The 20,532-nt window shown below is 36.7% G+C and overlaps 1 protein-coding gene across 1 annotated transcript in view; it reads right to left on the bottom strand.

Moving 5' to 3' along the window:
- Nucleotides 1–20,532, bottom strand: part of stxbp5l (syntaxin binding protein 5L) — a gene marked incomplete at its 5' end in the record, with an annotated part of 144,983 nt that overhangs the window by 78,367 nt on the left and 46,084 nt on the right. Inside the window, 2 exons of the mRNA XM_081369643.1 lie at nt 6,331–6,431; nt 10,313–10,394. Of these exons, the coding sequence (XP_081225769.1) occupies nt 6,331–6,431; nt 10,313–10,394 (183 nt within the window). The remainder of the gene's footprint in view (nt 1–6,330; nt 6,432–10,312; nt 10,395–20,532) is intronic.

The following is a 20,532-nucleotide window of genomic DNA, read 5'->3' as shown; positions in this document are numbered from 1 at the left end:
TGCCAGTCAAACGTCAGCCCCTCTTGGGTACACTTGTGTGTATTTTGGGATGCAGCAATTAATTGGAACGCGATTACCTCAAGACAAACTGGCGCTAATGAGACATGAATGAGATGAGAGGAGACACTGACTCTTAGACTGACTCTGTTTTCTCAATTCAGGCACACAGCATATATGACATAAAATGATTCCCCCGTGCTGGTGTGTTGTTTGTTTCCATAGTGTTCCACAGTCTCCAGTGTCATTAAAGGTTAAAAGAATAGAGTAAGATATTTGGATGATGCTCACTACGTTAATTGCGAAATAATTACAAAATTAGGCAGCCTGTTAGAACTCTGATTTATCTCTGCTACTGTCACAACAGAAACTCTCCAGGGAATGCGTCTAATAACACGTCACATATTTATACACATGTAAACAGGGTTTAGCATTAAAACTGAGGTGTGCACTTATTATTAATGCTAAACATGACATTTTATGATTCAGCAGCTTATATGTGACTGTTCATATATTATAAATATTATTCGTGGTGAACTGTGGCTCTCTAAGACTACGTCTAAATTAATCCAGATACATTTGAAAACGGTGTTTTCGTTTCAAAATGCTCTCCGTCCACACTAGAGTTTTGCAAAAGTTTCCCACCAATCACACTGATACATCGGAAAACATTCAATTCACCTTAATGCGCATGCGTAAAACCTCATAAAAGCTCACTGATATGATCCAGATGGAACAGACATAATAAAGTTCTCATGCTATTCTTCTGGCATCATCTTTTTATTTAGCAAAATATTTCACCATTCACTGATGTGTCCAGGTTGCACTCAGTCTCCACTATAGGCTATGTTTGTTCTAAATTCTAAAATGCAACGTTCTGCCCCAGGACAGCAATTGCGAGTAAACTTTCTGTCATCTTTGCAGGACTGCGATATGAACAGTGTGAAAGTGTGTAGCACATAACTCAATAGCATTACAAACATAGATATATATCGGTTCAATATGCATCACATGACTAAACATGCGTCATCGTTTTGAAATACCTCCGTTTTCACAGTCCACACTACAAAGCGAAAACGCTGCTTTCAAATGTATCCACTCTCCATAAATTTGGACCAAAACAGAGAGAAAAAGATGCATTTGAAAACGCATTAGTGTGGACAAGGCCTAACAACATGTCATATTCTGGCTCAACCATTGTTGTGAGTTTGGGACGAGACTGCCAGCTTGTCCAAATAAAATGGAAGACGGGGACAAGACTTCAGGTTTGCAAACATCATTACTTAAATGCAAATAAATGTGAATGGGAACTGTTGCAAGCCGAATTTAAATGTGTATCATCCACTTTTAGCGCCACAGTTGATCGTGACGCATGTGGCATCAAACTTCTTGATAATATGAAACGTCTGGTGAGTAATTATGAAAATGATCAATAAAACTATCACATATCCAAGGGTCTGTTTGAGACTTCACGCTGAAATCTATCCAGTGGCATCATCCATCATCCTTATAAGCAGGTTAACTAGAAAATAAAGACCAGCACACGATAATTCACTGCTGTCCACACTCATTACATCCCTCTCTGTTTTCCTCGCCTCACGGCCCTGGGGTCCTCAGACAGTCGGGATGATTGGAAATGAAGGTTGTGAGATGCTGGACAGACAGTTAAACTTGTCAGGGTTAGCACCTGGCCATGCTAATGTGCGGCTACCCGTTTCTGATTGCAACGCATTGAAAGCCCAGATGAGAAAATTACTGTCATGGTGTTCAGGGCATTTAGTGAGCAACTGTTCCAAAATGCTCTTTTGCTGGTTCTGTGGGTAAGATGAACACATCTAATTGGACAAAATTAGAGTCATTCATATTTTTGTTCCGTTTCCTAGAAAAAGTGTACATTTTAAATGTGTAAACTGTTGTTCAAATGTTTGGGGTCAGTATGAAATTAAGACTTTTATAAGCAAGGATGCATTAAATTATTAATGTTATAAAGATTTCTATTTCAAATAAATACCCTTCTTTCGAACTTCCTAAAAACAAAGAATCCGGATGAAAATGTATTCTATAAAAATATTAAGCAGCACAATGGTTTTCAACATTGATAATGATAATAAATGTTTCTTGAGCACCAAATCAGCATATTAGAATGATTTGGCGACGCTAACGACTGGAGTAATGATGCTGAAATGCAGCGATTAGACAACAACTAAAAAGACCCCCAAATATGTGAATGGTAGTGTACATCTGCATGAAACTAAGCTAAGCTAACTATGTTTTGGGCCAAACATGCCTCAAATGAATTGACCAGCTAAAACAGAATATCGTAGGACTACAAATGTATATGTACTGTGATGAAAGTGCCTTGTTTTTTTGTAACAGACAAGCATGCTGGGTGTCTTGAATCAGTCTTATAGCCCCCCTGAGTCTGTCTCCTGACCCTGCTGAGCTGAAAATCTCTGTCATCTGACACAGCCGTGCACGAAAGTATGCACCCAACCGTGCAAGCACACACACTCAGACAGGCACCTGCTGATCTGAGAAAACATTTCTCATTACATGTGAATTTGCATAATTTTAATAAAGCCAAATATAAAACACTTCAGGGTCAAAGCACATACATAAGAGAGAAAAAATCCTTGTCAATGTGTGTGAAACTGTCATGGAGGGAGAAACCATGACTTTATTTGTTTGTTCCAGACGGTCTGATGGGGTGATGAACACAATCATCAGTTATTACGGAGGGGAACAAAGCTCATTAGCCATACCCAGAGAAAACAGCACGTAAAAAAAAAACCTGTATCACGTACCACCTCATACCGCTATTCCTAAGCTTTCATGTTTTAGATGAGTATGAAACCCAAATCTTTGACAATAATTGTAATGCAGTATTTCAGCTCTGTTGCACAATATGCTCTATGACACTCCTTAATCAGGCTTCTCAGTTTGATGCTGATCTAATGATTTTATCCCATGTGGCTGATGTGGTTTCTGAGTACTATAATCGATCATTAAAACTCCACATGGTAAAAGATCAATGTCAAAGACGACAATAGTCAATTGTACACTATCATTAAAATGTTGGGGTCAGTAAGATCTTTTAATGGTTTTGAAAGTAGTTTCTTATGTTCCCCAAGGCTTTATTTATTTGATTCAAAATACAGTCAAAACAGGTATATTGTGAAATATTATTACAATGTAAAATAACTGCTTTCTATGTAATAAAATAACTGTTCTCTTGTTCTGATTTCTGTGGTGGCAAAGCTGAGTTTTCAGCTTCAGTGTTACATGATCTTATAGAAATCATTTTAATATGTTGATTTGGTGCTGAGGAACATTTCTTATTTTTATGAATGTTGAAAAATTGTGCTGCTTAATATTTTTGTGGAAAACGTGATACATTTATTTTCAGGATTCTTTGATGAATAAAAAGTTCACAAGCAAACCAATTATTTGAAACAGTAATCTTTTGAAACATTAAAGGGTTAGTTCACCCAAAAATGAAAATTCTGTCAGTAATTACTCACCCTCAAGTTGTTCCAACCCCGTAAGACTTTCGTTCATCTTCAGAACACAAATTAAGATATTTTTGATGAAATCTGAGAGCTGGATCAGTCCTCCTGCAGGTTATGGACACTATAACTTGCTGGTCCAGAAAATGTATTAAAGACATTGTTAATATAGTCAAAGTGACTCCAGTGGCTCAATCTTAAGTTTATAAAGCGACTAGAATACTGTATGTGCGCAAAAACAAACAAAAATAACGACTTTATTCCACTTTTCATTTCCTTCTCTCTGGACCTCGAGTCTTTTTACGTAGTGTTTAAGCGTAGCGCGTCTGTGTTGCACGTCACCACGTAGGCTCACTATTGCGCGACTCTGGTCATGTGTGATACGTGGTGACGTGCAACACAGAAGCGCTACGCTATTACACTACGTAAAAAGACTCGAGGTCCAGAGAGAAGGAAATGAAAAGTGGAATAAAGTCGTTATTTTTGTTTGTTTTTGCGCACAAAAAGTATTCTCGTCGCTTTATAAACTTAAGATTGAGCCACTGGAGTCACTTGGACTATATTACAATGTCTTTAATACATTTTCTGGGCCAGCAAGTTATAGTGTCCATAACCTGCCGGAGGAGTGAGCCAGCTCTCTGATTTCATCAAAAATATCTTAATTTGTGTTCCGAAGATGAACGAAAGTCTTACGGGTTTGGTAACAACATGAGGGTGAGTAATTACTGACAGATTTGTCATTTTTGGGTGAACTAACCCTTTAAAGTCTTTACTGTCACCATCTATTTAATACATACTTGCGGACTAAAAATAGCAACATCTTTAAAGAAAAAAAACCTTATTGACAGCTAATTTTTGCCATCAATTCCATTCAAAACAGCTCAAATAACCCGTCAGACCACTCATGCATGTAAACCACGCATAAAATGTCCCTTCTACTTACCAGATATCACCAAAATAAGAGTCCTGAGAAATCACCATCCCGTGTGACTGACCAGATTATTTCAGGTCTACATCACCCCTTCCAATCCGATGGAAATTTCATTTGGATCAAACTCAGATTGACTGAGGTGTTGACATGAAGGTTTTCAGTCCAATTGAGTCATCAATTTGATTACTAACACATTATTTGGTTGCATGTAAACGTAGACACTGTCTTTCATCCCTCTCTTGTGATCCACTAAATAACCAAATGCCTTCAAATGTAAACATTTCATTTTTTCATGAGGATAACTCAATATTCAATAAGCCAAAGGAAAAAACAAAACAAAATATAATAAATAATAAAATGTAATAAATATTTCCTTCTCTCACACATACACACACATACAGCAATATACAGTAGTCTGAAAAAAATCATCACTCACTGGATGTTATGAAGACGCTAATGCATATGTGAATTCAGAACTTAACAGAAATATGGACAGACAACACATTGAATTTTTTGTTTGGCATTGTCTGGACTTACAGTATGTGAGCTACAAAATGTCACAGAGCATTTTGTCATTTAGCTGTTTTGCCTCAAGGATACTTTTTCTTTTCTCATGACCGTTTTCCACCTTCTCTCTGACCCTGACAATTAAACTGACCTTTTTTTACAGCTGTGTCTTTGTGATTTTAATATAAACACCCTATTTGTATGTGAAATTCTACCAGCTCTATCCCGCACTCTCATACAAGCTGCAAGTTTACTGTCAGATCAAATAAAGCATCATTACATTGTGACATGTTCACAAAACAAGTGCTAAAACGTGACACACAATCTGTTAAAATCTGACTGAAATGATCATGCTGCTATAATGCTAAATCATTATATGAGTATTCATCGATCATCGTCTGCTATCAAATGCAGGGAAAATCAGTTATCTTTCTCTCTGGTTCAAATATTACAAAAAATATTTCTTCTTTTATGCTCTCTTTCCTCTTCCACAGCAATAAGCCACATTTGGACAAGGTCCTCTCACGTCAAGTGATTAGGTGGGAAGGGAACAAATATAAAAAATAAAGAAAAGCTGTTGATGACTTTCTCTTCAATTCACTCAAGGTCTTTCTGTTTGTACAGAATACGTCAGTATTTCTCTCATAACTTCCGGAAAGGTTATGAAAAAACCTTAACATTTCATACCTTTGAATGAGAGTGACATTTATTAGAGCTCACCCTGACTCATTCAACAGGAAAATAGAGTAACAAAAGCCATATTAGTCATACCTAGTGGGTCAGTCTCCATTGCATGAATAGTGCACAGTTTGATATATATATATATATACTGTATAAAATGAGTTATAAAATATAAAATTATAAGAGACATTAATTTTTTTTAAATAAAAACCTATTTCAATATATTTCATTTTAAAATGATATGTTATGTATAATTATATATAAAGAATATAAATATTATACATAAAGGAAAAAAAACAACTTTTGAACTCACAGTATAAGGTTAATTCTACATTTTATGATGGATGTGATATTTTTATTTAATAAATACTGTACTGTGTCCATTGCATTTTTAGAGAGGAAAATCCGCCCTATACGCTCAAAAAACAGCCTTGAAGAGAGAAGACATGAGTTAGAACAGTTTAAAATATTGAGGCATGGCTTTACACTGCAGCCTTGAGCTATCTCGGTTTACTCCATCACATGGCCTTGGGAAGTCAGCAACTTCTCCTCAAGTTGAAATATTCAGATGGATTCTCACTTTCGATGTAAAATATAAGATCTTTGGGAAGTTCATTTTTGACTTGAAATATTATGTGTGCTCGGTTAATAGGCCTGTTAATTCTTGAAAATATATAAAAACTTAGTTATATTAGTAGCAATACTCACCGTTCTCTGTTGAATTTGAGAGAGTGTAGGATAGCCGGACGTCGCTGTCGTAAGTTCCAGAGATGCAGCGTGTCGTCCGCACAGGCTGTGACCAGCGCCCCCTATGGATACATAAGTGTAACAACAACACTCATTCCCTGCAATGAGGTGGCAAATTTACACCACTAAGAATATTCTCTCACAAAGGCAGTTAAATTCCTTCTTTGTAAGTTATAATCCATTGTATAATTTTGTGACTGGTGTTTTATTTCAGCTGATGATATCAACCATTTTGCTTCTTCATGTGCCAGAAAACACCCTTGGAGATCATTCAAATTCAGTTAAATAAAGTCAGTTTTCTATTTCTGACCTAAAAATCATGCATTGTATATACTATGTACCTGAATTGCTTTTATTCACTTTCTATGATGTAGAAAATGATGTGGCATATGATGCTTCTTCCAAGTCACAAATGAAATAGGAATTTACTCATATAGTTGCAGGGAAATGATAAACCTTCATTTATTTTGTCACATTGATGTGTTTCAGCCTGTACAACTCTGCTGTTTTCCCATGCATTTCATGCATATTTCATGATATTAAAGTCCTCCTTGGATAGAGACCGCAATAGTCTGAAAAGCCATGCTCTATGTATTACAGAGCTCAGGATGGTGTTCATGGTTAATGGAGGACAGAACCAGGAGAGAGAGCAAAAAGTGATGAAAGTGTCTAAAAGTGTGAGTGTGAAAGTCAGAATGACAAAAGTCTTTCTGACCCGGTTTATCTGGAAGGCCTATATAATTTTGAAGTCTGTATCGAATTTTCTATTCAAAGCCACACACAATGTTCAGGAAGCAAATAATTCAGATGGTAACCTGGAACAATGAGTGACATTTCAGGTTCTGGATGAGAACATGGCAGTATTAATCAGAACATGTTTTATCAAATCACTGCCTAATCTGAGGGTGATCATATGCCAATAGCAAGTATATAAGTCTATACGTTTATGTTCCTCATGACTGTGTAGTTTTGGTTCCATCTTAATTCTAATGTCTGCTTCTCTCAGTGCACTGAATCCTAGTTTAGTTCAGATGACTGACAACTGTGTTTCCATGGAGATGGTGTTTAGGTAAACACAGACTGCACCAGTGCACCAAAGGACAAAGGCAGAGAAAAACAGACATCAAGAGGAAACTTTAGTTGTGCTGTTTTGAAGTCAGTGTGAATTCCCATTTTACTTCCATTATGTGAAGATTTCCAAGTATTCAACAAGAAAACAAAGTAGGTTGTGAATTGAATTCTTCGGGATTTGATTAGAGTCAGTGTTACCAAAAATGAGTGTTTGCATCATAGATATATACGTAGATGCCACGTTCCACGCTGTTAGCGTGTCGTCACTCACAGTAAGAATCAATGAGGCCACAACATTGTGCAGCTTCTCTTTGTGAAACCCCTGAGATTTAAATTCCTGAAGAAATGGGATAACCTTTCACAGGTGAGTGTTGGTCTGTGTTTTTACATGTATTAACTCATGTTTTAACTAGTTTTAATGTTTTTACTTTTACTATGGTAACTTTTTAATGTCGTGTTAGCTGAAACCCCCCATCTTGTTGTATTGTGAAAGTTTAGCAAATTCATCTGCTGAAGTCTATTTCATATATAAATATTCATACAGTACTTAACTACGGTTGCATACGGTCAGTCAACTTGCTCTTGAATGTTCACAGACCGGCTTTGACTGTTCCAACATGGCGGACGGCTTACGTATAGAGACCCACAGAAACAACCACTAATGAGGCATCTGTGTTTTCCATATCAATGAAGCCAGAACAAATGAGGGCCAGGGCTGTTATTGTTAACTGAAACTAAAATTATTACTATTGGTTTTCGCTGATTGAAATAAAATAAAATAAAATATAAATATTAGATAAAAACCTTTACTTAAAAAAACTGAAAATTAGAGATTGTTGAAGTACTAAATGATTCAATTAAAGTTAAATATGATTTTTTAAACTAATAAAACGTCAAAAGCACTTAACAAAAGGGCTCAAAATTAAACTAAAATTAAAATGAAACCTTAAGATATTAAAATAATTTAGGAATAGTAATAAAGAAATAAATACTATAATAGTATATATATAACACTGATGAGAGTTTGTTAAAACAAAACATAAACAGCTATTTTGGCAGTTGGTTAATATTATGCAATATCCTGAATTGCCTGAGAGATGTCAGCTGGAAAGGAAAGATGTTGTAAGACAAACCATTTTTCTTTGAATTAACATGCAATGATGGATCATATTCACAATAAGATCTGGAACATACATTAAAAGTTAATAGGGTTATTTTGATTGCGTGTTAACTATAAGAAAATTTAATTAGAGAGAGAAATGCGCTGCAATCTATTGAAAGTGAGAAGACGTGGGATTTATTGTATGAATGCAACCATCTAGTTAGTGAGGTACCATCCCTTGTAATGAATGTTATTTACATTGATAACTCAGTGTTGTTAATGAAATCAATATGAATGAAAGCTGAATCTCTAAAGTGTAATATCTGAGTAATGCACCTCAGGATAAAATGTCAAGAGTGTGCGTGCACAATATTTGTCCAATCAATTCCTACAGTCTCATGTCTCACTAAATGAGATGACTTTAAGTGCATTATAATGTCTGTGTCTTATTGTGATCAATTCATCAGAGCATGTCATTCCAAAGAAAATGTTTTTAGCAAAATGCACTTATGTTCTCTTAATCTGAAGCAACATTCCTTTTTAGCTGACATCACCAAGGCAAAGTAATGTTAACCAATAGCAAAATCTCTATTTAGGTATCATTTCAGAGTCATATTACTGCTTTAGGTAAAGTAATACAGCTTTTATGAAATCTTGCCACTAGTTAATATCACACAATAATTTAATGTCGATTAACATTCATTTAATAAATAATCAGCAAGTATAAAAATGGTCACCATAATTTTGCCATGTAAGACAGGTTCCTGAATCAGACTGAGACACTGCACTGACTTTGTTCAATTTACACAATGAATATTTGAATTTTGAACTCTCAAATTGCACAAGATGTATGAATTTAGCTTCAAAATGTAAAAAAAAATTCTTCTGGGGGCATGCACCCGGACCCCCTAGAGGGACGAGAACCACCAACCACAATTTCACAAAAATCTTGTGGGAAACACTGAACAAAGATGTTGATCCAGTAACATGTTGCACTTGGTGAAATCACGTTCACCGTCCTCAGTACCATCTCAGTTCTCATCTGAGGTCATCTCAGCAGGTAAGAAGCTAAAATATAAATGGTCTGATTCCTGGAGCAAAGATTTCATCATCTCCACAACTGACTGCCATCTCACATTCCGGTCAGGCTCCACTTTTCACCGACCAATGAATTCCCGACGGCTCAAATCAAGCCCTAAATGTTTTTTTTCTGTTGAATGTTCTTCTTCACTCTGAAAAACGTCTCATTACAAAAGTAAAATAGCTTGTGAATGCCACTTTCTACTGACTTCAGAGATGTTTATATGGGCTGATAGGAAATTGAAAGAAGACAATAATAGGTAGAGATGAAAAAGTGGAGAGCGTTCCTAAATGGTTGTAGTCCAAAATGGCCCCCGTGACAACTCTCGCACTTTTCTTCAGTTAACGCTCTTGTTATTCATGAGTTGATGTGGAGCGTGTGCGTAAGAGCGAGACAGAGAGGCTGAGAAACGTTCAGCACTTGACACGTCTGAAGGGAAATAATGACTGACTGCATTAACACCACAGGGCAGAGAGGAAGAGAAGCTCTTGACCTAAACGTATTCCTCTGCATAGCTGAGCATGTATTTACACATGCGGTATTCACATACACACGCTGTATATCCTAAAATACAAATTAAAACACACATATGCACACTCTGCCCTCCTACGTGCTTTCTGCATATGCTGCGCACATGAAAATGGGCTGTAATATATGTGTGCCTGCATGTGTGTGTGGGTGTTCGGTACCTCATTGATGAGAAACTGCAGTTGGAGAACTGCCGCCCCACTCTCATGCTGACAATGACAGTCCACTCCCGGCCGTCCCAGACTGATGACATCACAGAGTTAAGGAAAAAAGGACAGTCATTTACAATTAAATTCTGATATTTGAACGTTCAAAAATCTTCGAAATTTGAAGGTTGTAAATGGTCATATGCACTTTCAACACTTTCCATACAGCAAGCTGGATTAGACAGATAGACAGCATAAAGTGTACAATATGCGGCTCAAGTATAAACTGTCTAAAGGTCTGCGCCAATATTTTTACCTACTTTTGTGTGTGTGTTACTGAAAGAAAGAAAAAGAGAGAGACGGTAAATCTGTGGCACGAGTAAATGGACTCATAAAGTGACATTAACAGATTAGACTCTAAAAGCAGCTCCTCACCCAGTTTTAAACAGATCTTCCTCTAGGAATGAGCTTAATGACTTATCTCAGCAGTCCACACACACACACACACACCAAATGAACAAGACGGTGGGAACAGAAAGTGTATGATTCCATTTGTCTCTTCTCTTATCTATAAATGTGTATGCACACAGCTGTGTCCGATCACTTCAAAAGACAGTAAAATACAGATAATAACAAAGGAGGGAAATGCTTTCAAGACAGAAACAAGGTCAAACTCATTCAGTATAGTTCAGACCACACACAGAAGAGGTTTGTATGGCAAGAATGCATTAAGCTGATGAAAAGTGTGAGAAAAGACACCCATACACAAGTTACAAAAGTTTTTACTATAAGATTTCAAATAAAACTATTTATATTTTAAAATAAAGTCTGATCTTTTGAACTTTCTATTCATTAAAGAATCTTGAAAAAAAGATCCCAGTTTCCAAATTTATAATAATAAGCACCAATTCAGCATATTAGAATGATTCTGAAGGACACTGAATACTGGAGTAATGACAGCTAAAAATTCAGCTTTGCCATCACAGGAATAAATTGCTTTTTTAAATATATTAAAATAGTACATTTTAAACTGTAATCAAATTTCACAGTATTCCTGTTTTTACTGTAGTTTAATTAATGCAGCATTGGTGAGCATGACAGAATTCAAAACAAAAAACAAAAAAAACATTTAAAATTAAAATTGTATTAAAACTGTAGTGTATATATTCCACATGTCTTATTACAGGCCTACACCTTAAGCACGAATATAAATGCACAGCTGTAGTTTAGGTGACAACAAACAAGCTTGCGGTCTCGTATCCAGCCTTTACATTAAATTACATCCATAAAAATAAATACCAGCCAAATGCATAAATGTGAACGCGTTGTGATCTTTGTTTTCAATGCAAATGCTTCCAGGCTCAAAACCCAGCAGATTATACAAATTCCACAATAATAACTTCCTTTCAACCATACAGTCTCTCTCTGAAACACCACTGTCCAGAGACACGTCAATATTCCCAAACATACAAAATGACTGACAGGCAGAGAGGTGCCTCCAGGGTTTTTTGGGTAACATGCGTGGGCCATGCTCAGATTTTTTTAGAGCTGTCACAGAGAAAGGTGTGATTTCTCAGGACATCTAATCTATTTCTGTGATATCTGCCAGGCAGCAGAGACATTTTATGCATGCTATGCAGAAGCTTTAAACAACAGGAACTCAACAGAGCAATCAAACGGTCATAGACATAGACTTCCTATTGGCCTATATGATCACCCTCAGTTCAAAGGAAGGAAAAAGACAGAACGTTGTAGAATAAACCCCTACAACCACTAATAAAACATCTAGGGATTTTACACAGACAGTGGTTAATGATGATGGACACTCAAGAAAGGACCGTTACAACAAGTGTGTGAGTGTATGTTTAAAGTCCAACTGAAATCAAAATTGACCCTATTTACTTTGTTAGCGCATATTACTAGTCTTGTGGTGAACAATCAATCCGTGCAAGTTAAAACACAGAAAAAAATTGTTTGCCGTCGTAATCTTTAATCAAAGTCTGAAAAGTTACTTCCGGTCTGGAATGGCGTTCCTTCTCTGATGACGTAGGTTTGAGGACTTGGTTTGGGAAACGCTTAACCACTCCCCTCAAACCGTTAGCTTGTAATGAGCGAGAGATGGAGAGGAGGAGCGCTAGAGTAAAACCCTGCCCTCTGTTCAATATTCCGTTTCACTGGGAAATACGTCACAACACTGGAGAAAAGTCGTTTGCAACTTCCGGTTCACGCGGACTTTAAGGGGGATTGGTCATGGGTGTAATTGTTCTGCATGCTTGATTGACTCTTAACTGCGCTTAGTTAAATTGTGTTTACAAACATGGGCGTTCAACCCACATGTACAGGAATTAATATGTTCAATAGTGCCTGGGATGGACACAGAGAGCACACACAAGAGACCAATGCACAAACTTCTCCAGATTAAACCACATGCTATATATATCGACTGCACTTAGGCTTGCTAATAAGATGAACATCAACTAGCAGATAAACCACAGGCTCAATATAGCAACAGGGCCTCTGTAAAACGTTACTTTAGCAATTTTTTCCTGTGCACCAAAAAGTGTTTCTTAGCCTTATTTCTGAAGCCTTGGTTCAGATATCCAGTGTCACAATCTAACAGTAATCAAATAAAGAAATAAACTCGTATAGTGCTGTCATTAATCCATATTGACCATATTGATAATCAAGCTACTTCTGCATTTCGACTTAAAGGGACAGTTCACCCAAGAAAAAAAAAAGAAAAAAATAATTTTGTCATCATTCCAAATTTGTATGATTTTCATTATTTCGGATATACAGTAAAAAAAATAAAAAATAAATGTTATATTCCCCATTTCCTAAAGTCATGGAATAGCTTTGTCCCCCAACACCCCCCCCCCCCCCCCCCCAACGACATGAGGGTAAGTAAATGATGACAGAACTTTCTCTTTTGATTAACTACATTTATAGCTACATCCAAGGCTTTACAAGGTTCAAAATGACCTTGAAGAGGGCGCTAAATTGATGTCTCCATTGTGAAATAAGGCTAAACTAAATGGAGGAAGAAGAAAAGGATGGAGAGAGTTAAGATATGTTGAATATAAAGACTGGTGACTCAGAACCTGAAAAGATGGGATGGAGGAGCAGAGGTAAAACCCAGAGTATCACTGAGTCGGGAGGTGAAAGAGAGAGCGATGAGTCAGAAAAAGACAGAGAGAGACTTCAACAGGTTTGACGTGGTGACTCAGATTGAGTAGGAGAGAGAGATTGAACGGAAGAGTTGAAATCTAATGGTGTCCGTGTCATAAAAGCCACAAACACGCACACAGGTAAGGTGATGTTTCATGACTCATTCGGGTGTATTTGGCTTTGTGCTATTTATGCACTCTCAAAACTATGGATTTCCTCTTAATTTGTCAACATTAATTTCTCCTTTTTATTTTCCTGAAATACATTTCAGTGTAAAATCAACAACATCTCTGCTTCATTAAAAATCCCATGAAATAAACAAGTTTTGTGGCTTTTACTCCATGTCTGTTTACATTGTGGTTAACTATATGTTACATAGAATATAAAAAATGTCATATATATATATATATATATATATATATATATATATATATATATATATATATATATATATATATATATAGGGTTTTCGGGTCATAAGGCTGGAGCGTATCCCAGTTTCTATATATTAAAATATCTTACCGACCCCAAACTTTGACAGAGCGGTTGAAGTTTTGAAGCGGTTATTTTTTAGTTTTCTTATGGTTATTTTTTATACAATTATATTTTCCTTTATATAAAATGTCTTTTTTTTTTACACAATTACTGTTATACTCTCTCTCCAATGCACATACTGTCTATAGACTCACAAAGAAGATTTTCATTATAATTATCACACAACTGTGCTAAGGACCCTTTCACAGTCATAAAAATGAGTTGTTGGATTCCCTACAGAGCTAAAGACTCCCTCCATTGATATAAAGAGAAAATGATGTTGATGAACAACATGACAATTTACCGAGCGTTCACAGCAAGAGAAATGAGTCAGTCAAAAGGGGTAGAATTATTGACAGAATAATTGCGTGCAAGATGGTTTTGCAGAGAGGGAGAGAATCTGTCTAAACTATTCTCTCATGAAACCTTATGAAACTAAACAAAAAAATGTATTGCTAGAGAGAAGCAAAGCACATTTCATTTGGTTTCTTTCTCTCTTGCAAACAACTCTTTCCAATGCTGCTAATTAAAAAAACACTGGCATTAATGTAGCCATGCTAAATTACAGACCAAGCTGTTTTTAGTGGGTCTCCCCCAGTCAAATGTGTGAATATCTGTGAGTGTGTGTGAGACTGAGAGAGATGACAGTCACTGTGAGCCTGATTGCATCTGGTAATATTTCACTGGCGTTTGTGTGAAGGATGCTGTCAGTCACTGCTCAAACAATCAATCAAAACACAAACAAAAACACTGCTAAATCTGAGAATTCATAATCATGTTCCTCACTTCATCGCTTTAGGAAATATGAAACATACCATGCACCACCTATAAAAAAGAAAACAATACAGTGAGCAAACTGAAAAGCATCCAGCTTTATTTCTACTGAGAAAAGGGCTCCAGTATATAATCTCTCATGTGTCTCCTAAAGTGTTTCAGAAGAGATTTCAAAAATATCTCAAGCCGTGTTCAGATGTTCAGTCTGCAATCAAAGGTCAGATATCTCAACATGAACTCAAACATTTCTTTATTAAAATGAAAAATATCCAAGACTAAATCATCTGAGCAATGCTATTCACTTTTATTTTATATCCCAAAACTCTCTATTCTTTCATGTCAACAATTGTCTCATTTATGTCTATTTTGTATCACTTCTAATGAATTTTAGCAGAAATATCGGAGACAAATGTGATTTGAGACCTCAATTAAGTCTCCTGAACAACGCGCGTGTGTGTGTGTGTGTGTGTGTGTGTGTGTGTGTGTGTGTGTGTGTGTGTGTGTGTGTGTGTGTGTGTGTGTGTGTGTTATATCTCAGCTCAGCACTAATATAGTCAACATGGGGGAAATGATTATTGTAAATTAACACACCATGATTGGGATATGCAAATTTTACTTCATTGACTTTTCACATACGGCTGTGTATGCATATACACCTGCACATCACGTCTTGTGTCTTTAATTAAAACTAACAAATCAATCACCATGTTTTTTTTGTGTGTTACCATGGCAATACCGTAGTATTCTTTATAAGGGCCTGAGTCTATCATGTAAATACCATGGTACATGAATATGGTATTCACTTACATTTACATTTATGCGTTTATGCTTTTAACACTTATCTAAAGCGACTTATATCGCATTCACATTTGATCAGTTCATGCTTTCTTTGGGAACAGAACCCATGGCTTTGGCATTGTTAGGGACATTCTCTTCTGTTTGAACTGCAGGTGTGTTTGTGTTACCATATGTGCCTGTATTTGAATGCACAAGTGCATCACAATTAGTAACCTTAGTAATCGGAATCTGGCATACATCATTTCCCAATTTCCTTAATTTCTTGTCTCACTGTTCCTATCTATAAAAAAAAAAAAAAAAAATGGAAAAAAAAAAAAGTATTTTCTTCAGGTGATCTAGATAAAAAATAACTCTTATAGTACATCATACAAATAAAACTATCCCACTGGAATATAGCTCACTCAACAGTGTTTGCTTGTCCAGTCTGACAACAGCACTCAAAGATAAGTCAATTCAAATAACATACTGCAGTGTTTATGTTTTGTATTGATTATTGGTGGTAGGAAATAAAAAAAATAAATAAAATAAATCAGGAGTGGCCCTGTATCTCAATGTGCAAACCTCCCCGCTATCATACACAATATATCCATGACACAGTAGCCAAACATACAGCATTTGCTGAGATTCTGAAATGTGCAAGACATGGAAACTTTTGTCCCATAAGGCCACAGGTGCTGAGGAGTTATCAAATTCAAAATGAAAGCAGAAAAGGGGAAACAGAACTGTGAGCAAGGCATTTCTTTTCAAGTTTAAGGCCTGTTTCACACTCGATGCGTAAGTAGCGCTTATTTTTTCAGCACCCATTTGAACAGATTAGAGCATTCACACTACAAGGCGTGACGGTGCGGCAGTGCGTAGCAGGAGCGGAGCAGAAGTGGCAGTGACGTGATCGTTTTGCCGCTGAGTCTATTTTTCCTGCCCTGCTCACACTGAATTAAAGCCACAGTGCAAGAGTTTTTGGTCAAAATACACCCGAGTTAACACGAAAAATAACAAATTTCACCATAACATCATATGAGTGAGGTGTTACGTGTTTCACAGTTACCATATGACATTCAGAACAGTCAAAATATAAATATAATACATGAAAACACACCATTGCCAGGAGTTTTTGCCCAAACTTCAAAGGAAGTTGTAGAAATGATTAAAAGTAGAGGTATATCTTAACTTTAAGATTACTTTTATAATGTAAAATACATATAAACAGTCACGCTGCTTACACGTCTAGTGTGAAACAGGCATAAGTGTTGTAAGTTCAGAGAAAGTTGTTCCTCATCGTTATATTAAACTTAACACTTTAAAGGTCAATGCCAAGTAGTACACTGACATTTGAAAGTTTGGGGTCAGAAATATATAGGAATATATATATATATATATATATTTTTTTTTTTTTTTATGCCGTTCTTTCAAACTTTCTATTCTTCCAAGAATCCTTAAAAATGTATCACTGTTTCTATATAAAATATGAAGCAGCACAACTGCAGTCTGTTTTCAACATTGATAATAATGAAACTTTCTTGAGCACCAAGTCAGCATATTGGAATGATTTCTGAAGGATCATGTGACACTGAAATACATTTTAAATACATTAAAATAGAAAATAGTTCAATTAAATTGTAATAAATTATATATCACAATATTACTGTTTTTACTGTACTTCTATTCAAATAAATGCAGCCTTGGTACTTCTTTCAAAAACAATAAAAAATATCTATTTTGAAAAGTATTCTTCTAAACCAACAAAAAGTATTTAATCAACAGAAGAATTAATCATATTCAGTACATACTATGAAAATTATAAGTCAGAGACAGTGGAAAACTCAAAACAGGTTACTGCAGCAGTAAGTATTTAAAAAGAGCAACAGCCATAAATATTCAAGATTTGTACATGTGCGAAACCCTCTAACATCAGCACATCAGAGTCTACTGACCTTGTATGTAAAACATTAATACTTATACGGATGTGGCCAGCCGACTTCCAGTAAATCCACTCTGATTAATTGATTGTGAATAAGCAATCTTTCTCATATCTCTATATCTCCCCACTATACTGTGAATTATTCAGCGAGGGGTGATGTTTTTAACTCAAGGACATTCGGTTTGGCATCCAGACTCACAGGCTCAAGGACAGGGTGAAAATGAGGGTGTGTGGGAAGCTGTCAGCCTGATTCTTTGAATGTTTTTCTCTTTAAATGTGAGCCTTTCATTGTGATTTTCCGGGTGAGAATAATTGTGCAGATGAGGATGTTGGCACCCTGGGCATGTTCCTCATGCCAGATCCCAAGCTAAAGCTCTTTTAAAAGAACTTTCAGTGAAAGGGGCAAGAGCGGTTATGATGTTCTCAGCTGAGGCATTCGGCTTACGAAATGTCAGCAGGTAACATGATTTTTCTGGACTGTGTCGTTTACTGCGCATTTCTGCCGATTCGAGTTGGCAGCGTCGAGCCGGGGCTGGCGGCATCCTGGCTATCGCTTTTAATTATGATCCCTCATTAAGCTGCGCACATTCTACCGAGCCAGAGGATCCAGGTGTTAATGCCCGCACCCAAACCTGCTCTGACTAATGACCTCATCCACCGCTGAAACCCCTCTGGCTGCGCCGCACACATCTGCCAGACGGTGCGCATGAGAATGCGAGGACGCTGTAAAGAGAGTGCGAATTAGACACGTGACCCTGACGGAGCACAGCTTATGTAGGTCTTCAATAATATAGACAATAGGAGGACACAGGTGTGCGTTACAGAACAGAGGGAGCTGGCAGCCGGTTATTGATAGAAGATCCTCCAGCTGTTCCAGTGGGAAAAAAGCTCTGTCTCACCCAGATAGGACTGCTGACCCAGGGCGACACATTCGATTGGTCTGCTATTGCATTTTTGCAGGGTGACATTTTATGGTTCCTTTCACACCGAATGTCTGACAATTAGAATAAAGGGCGAGAGGCAATTTGCATACTGCGGCCCATGATGACTGCCAGTTATCAGAGATAGGCATGCTCTTCTCTATTGTTCAGATTTTTTTAGCCTTCTCTAATGCACATGACTGACAGACATAACAGGTCTATGGTGATTATGCATTACGTTTTCGGCCTGTTCTATTATTTTGTGGATATTAATTTGAACTGTTACTAGTGGTGCCTGCAAGTCTCACTGTTATTGTGTGTATACTTTTAACATGCTTAATGTAACTCATCCTGTGCTACAGATAATGAATAATACCTCAAAACAAGCAGTTTGTTCAGAAGAGGTGTACTAGAACTTTTTGCCTGCAAAATGGGCGAAAAAAGTCCCACGGAGTTACATTGAAGGAGGGACCCAAGCCATAAAGGGACAAGAATGTAATTATGTTTCCATCCAAATTATTATTACACCACCATTCAAAAGTTTGCGGTTAGTAATATCATTATTTTTTAAAGAAATGAATAGTCTAATTTAGCAAGGACGCATTAAATTGGTCAAAAGTGACAAATACCTTTATATAAAAAGGTATGACAATTTACAGAAAAATATTAATATTATTACTGTTTTAACTGGAGCTTTGTTGGGGGAAAGATACTTCTTTTTTACAACCTTTGTGTGGTAGTGTACTATACAGTATATACAATATTATTATATTTTATGCAAAAATTGGAATATTGTGAAAACAATTTACAAATAAAGCAATGAACAAACAAAATCTTCATTTTTGGGGAAACAAAGATATAAGTTGAAGACATTGGGAATTGCAACATTTTAATAAATGAAATAATTTACTGGCTATTCAGAATGCACAGATAAATATCTGGCAAATCTTGTACTTGACTCTTTCTTCTGTGAAATACAAAAGACGATATGTTGTTACCCCAGTGTTATTTTGTACCCCTTGACATTCATTGTTTGGACAACATTGTTTGTTTTGTCCAGAAAATGTTTTATGTTCCACAGAAGAGAGAAAGTCATGTCAGTTTGGAATGAGAGAGATATTAAATGATGACAGAATTTTTATTTTTGGGTGAGCTATCCCTGTCAAAAAACACCTGTCGAACACCCTAGAACACCATAACAAGCACATTCTGTAGCAACACCTTAGAAATCACCCAGAACATCCTAACAAGCACATAGCAACACCTTAGAAAACACCTAGAACATCCTAGCTTTATCCAGAACCCGAGTTCGCCAAATACAAAATGTTCCTGGATCAACATCTTTGTTGATCCTGGAATAACATTCCATTCAACCAATCAGATTTGAGGGTTTTGAAGTTTACAGTTTATATCAAGTCTAGGCTACAATCAGGGTTAAGTACTCATTACCTCATTAAGTGCTCATTAAGTTATCGGTATGGTTAGGTTTAGGGGTAGAGTTAGGGTAAGGACTCAATTTTCAGACAGGAATGTTGTTCCAGGATCACAAAAATAGTTGACCCAGGAATGCGTCCAACTTGGCAAAATCAGGACATGTTAGCATATTTCACTTTTTGCACCGATAAGCATTATTCATTCATTCATTCATTCATTCATTCATTTGTATCTTGTACATCAGTTCTGTGCTCTAGCTCATCTTGTTGTATTTTTCCATATTACATCTCTTGTTTTGACCATCTTTTGTTTTCCAGCATGTTTCGTCCTGTACTGTCTTAATTACCCTCAGGGGCAGAATGGCTTGTTCCCGTGACAACGGACAGTACGGCAGCTGCATTGGGGTGACAAATTAAAGACCAAATCGATCACCATAATAACAGTAGAGATATAAAACCCTCTCTGTCTCTCAATCCTTCCCTTCTACTTCCCACTTCTACTTCCTTGCATTGTATCTGTCTCTTGTCTGCCCCAGGCCGCATGTTTTAGGGAACCAGTGCTTGACAGGGCAGTAAATAGCAGTGTTTGTTCACCACGCTCAATTTAATGAGGACGACATTAAATGAAGGCAGGATGATTGCGCTTAAGGGGACGAGCCAATGAAAGTCAAGCGATGAAGAGAGAAGGAG

The sequence above is a fragment of the Scardinius erythrophthalmus genome, assembly GCF_964197995.2.
Source record: "Scardinius erythrophthalmus genome assembly, chromosome: 6".
Classification (NCBI taxonomy): domain Eukaryota; kingdom Metazoa; phylum Chordata; class Actinopteri; order Cypriniformes; family Leuciscidae; genus Scardinius; species Scardinius erythrophthalmus.
Note: the sequence above shows the minus strand (reverse complement) of the source record. Positions and strands in the feature narration are given on the sequence as shown.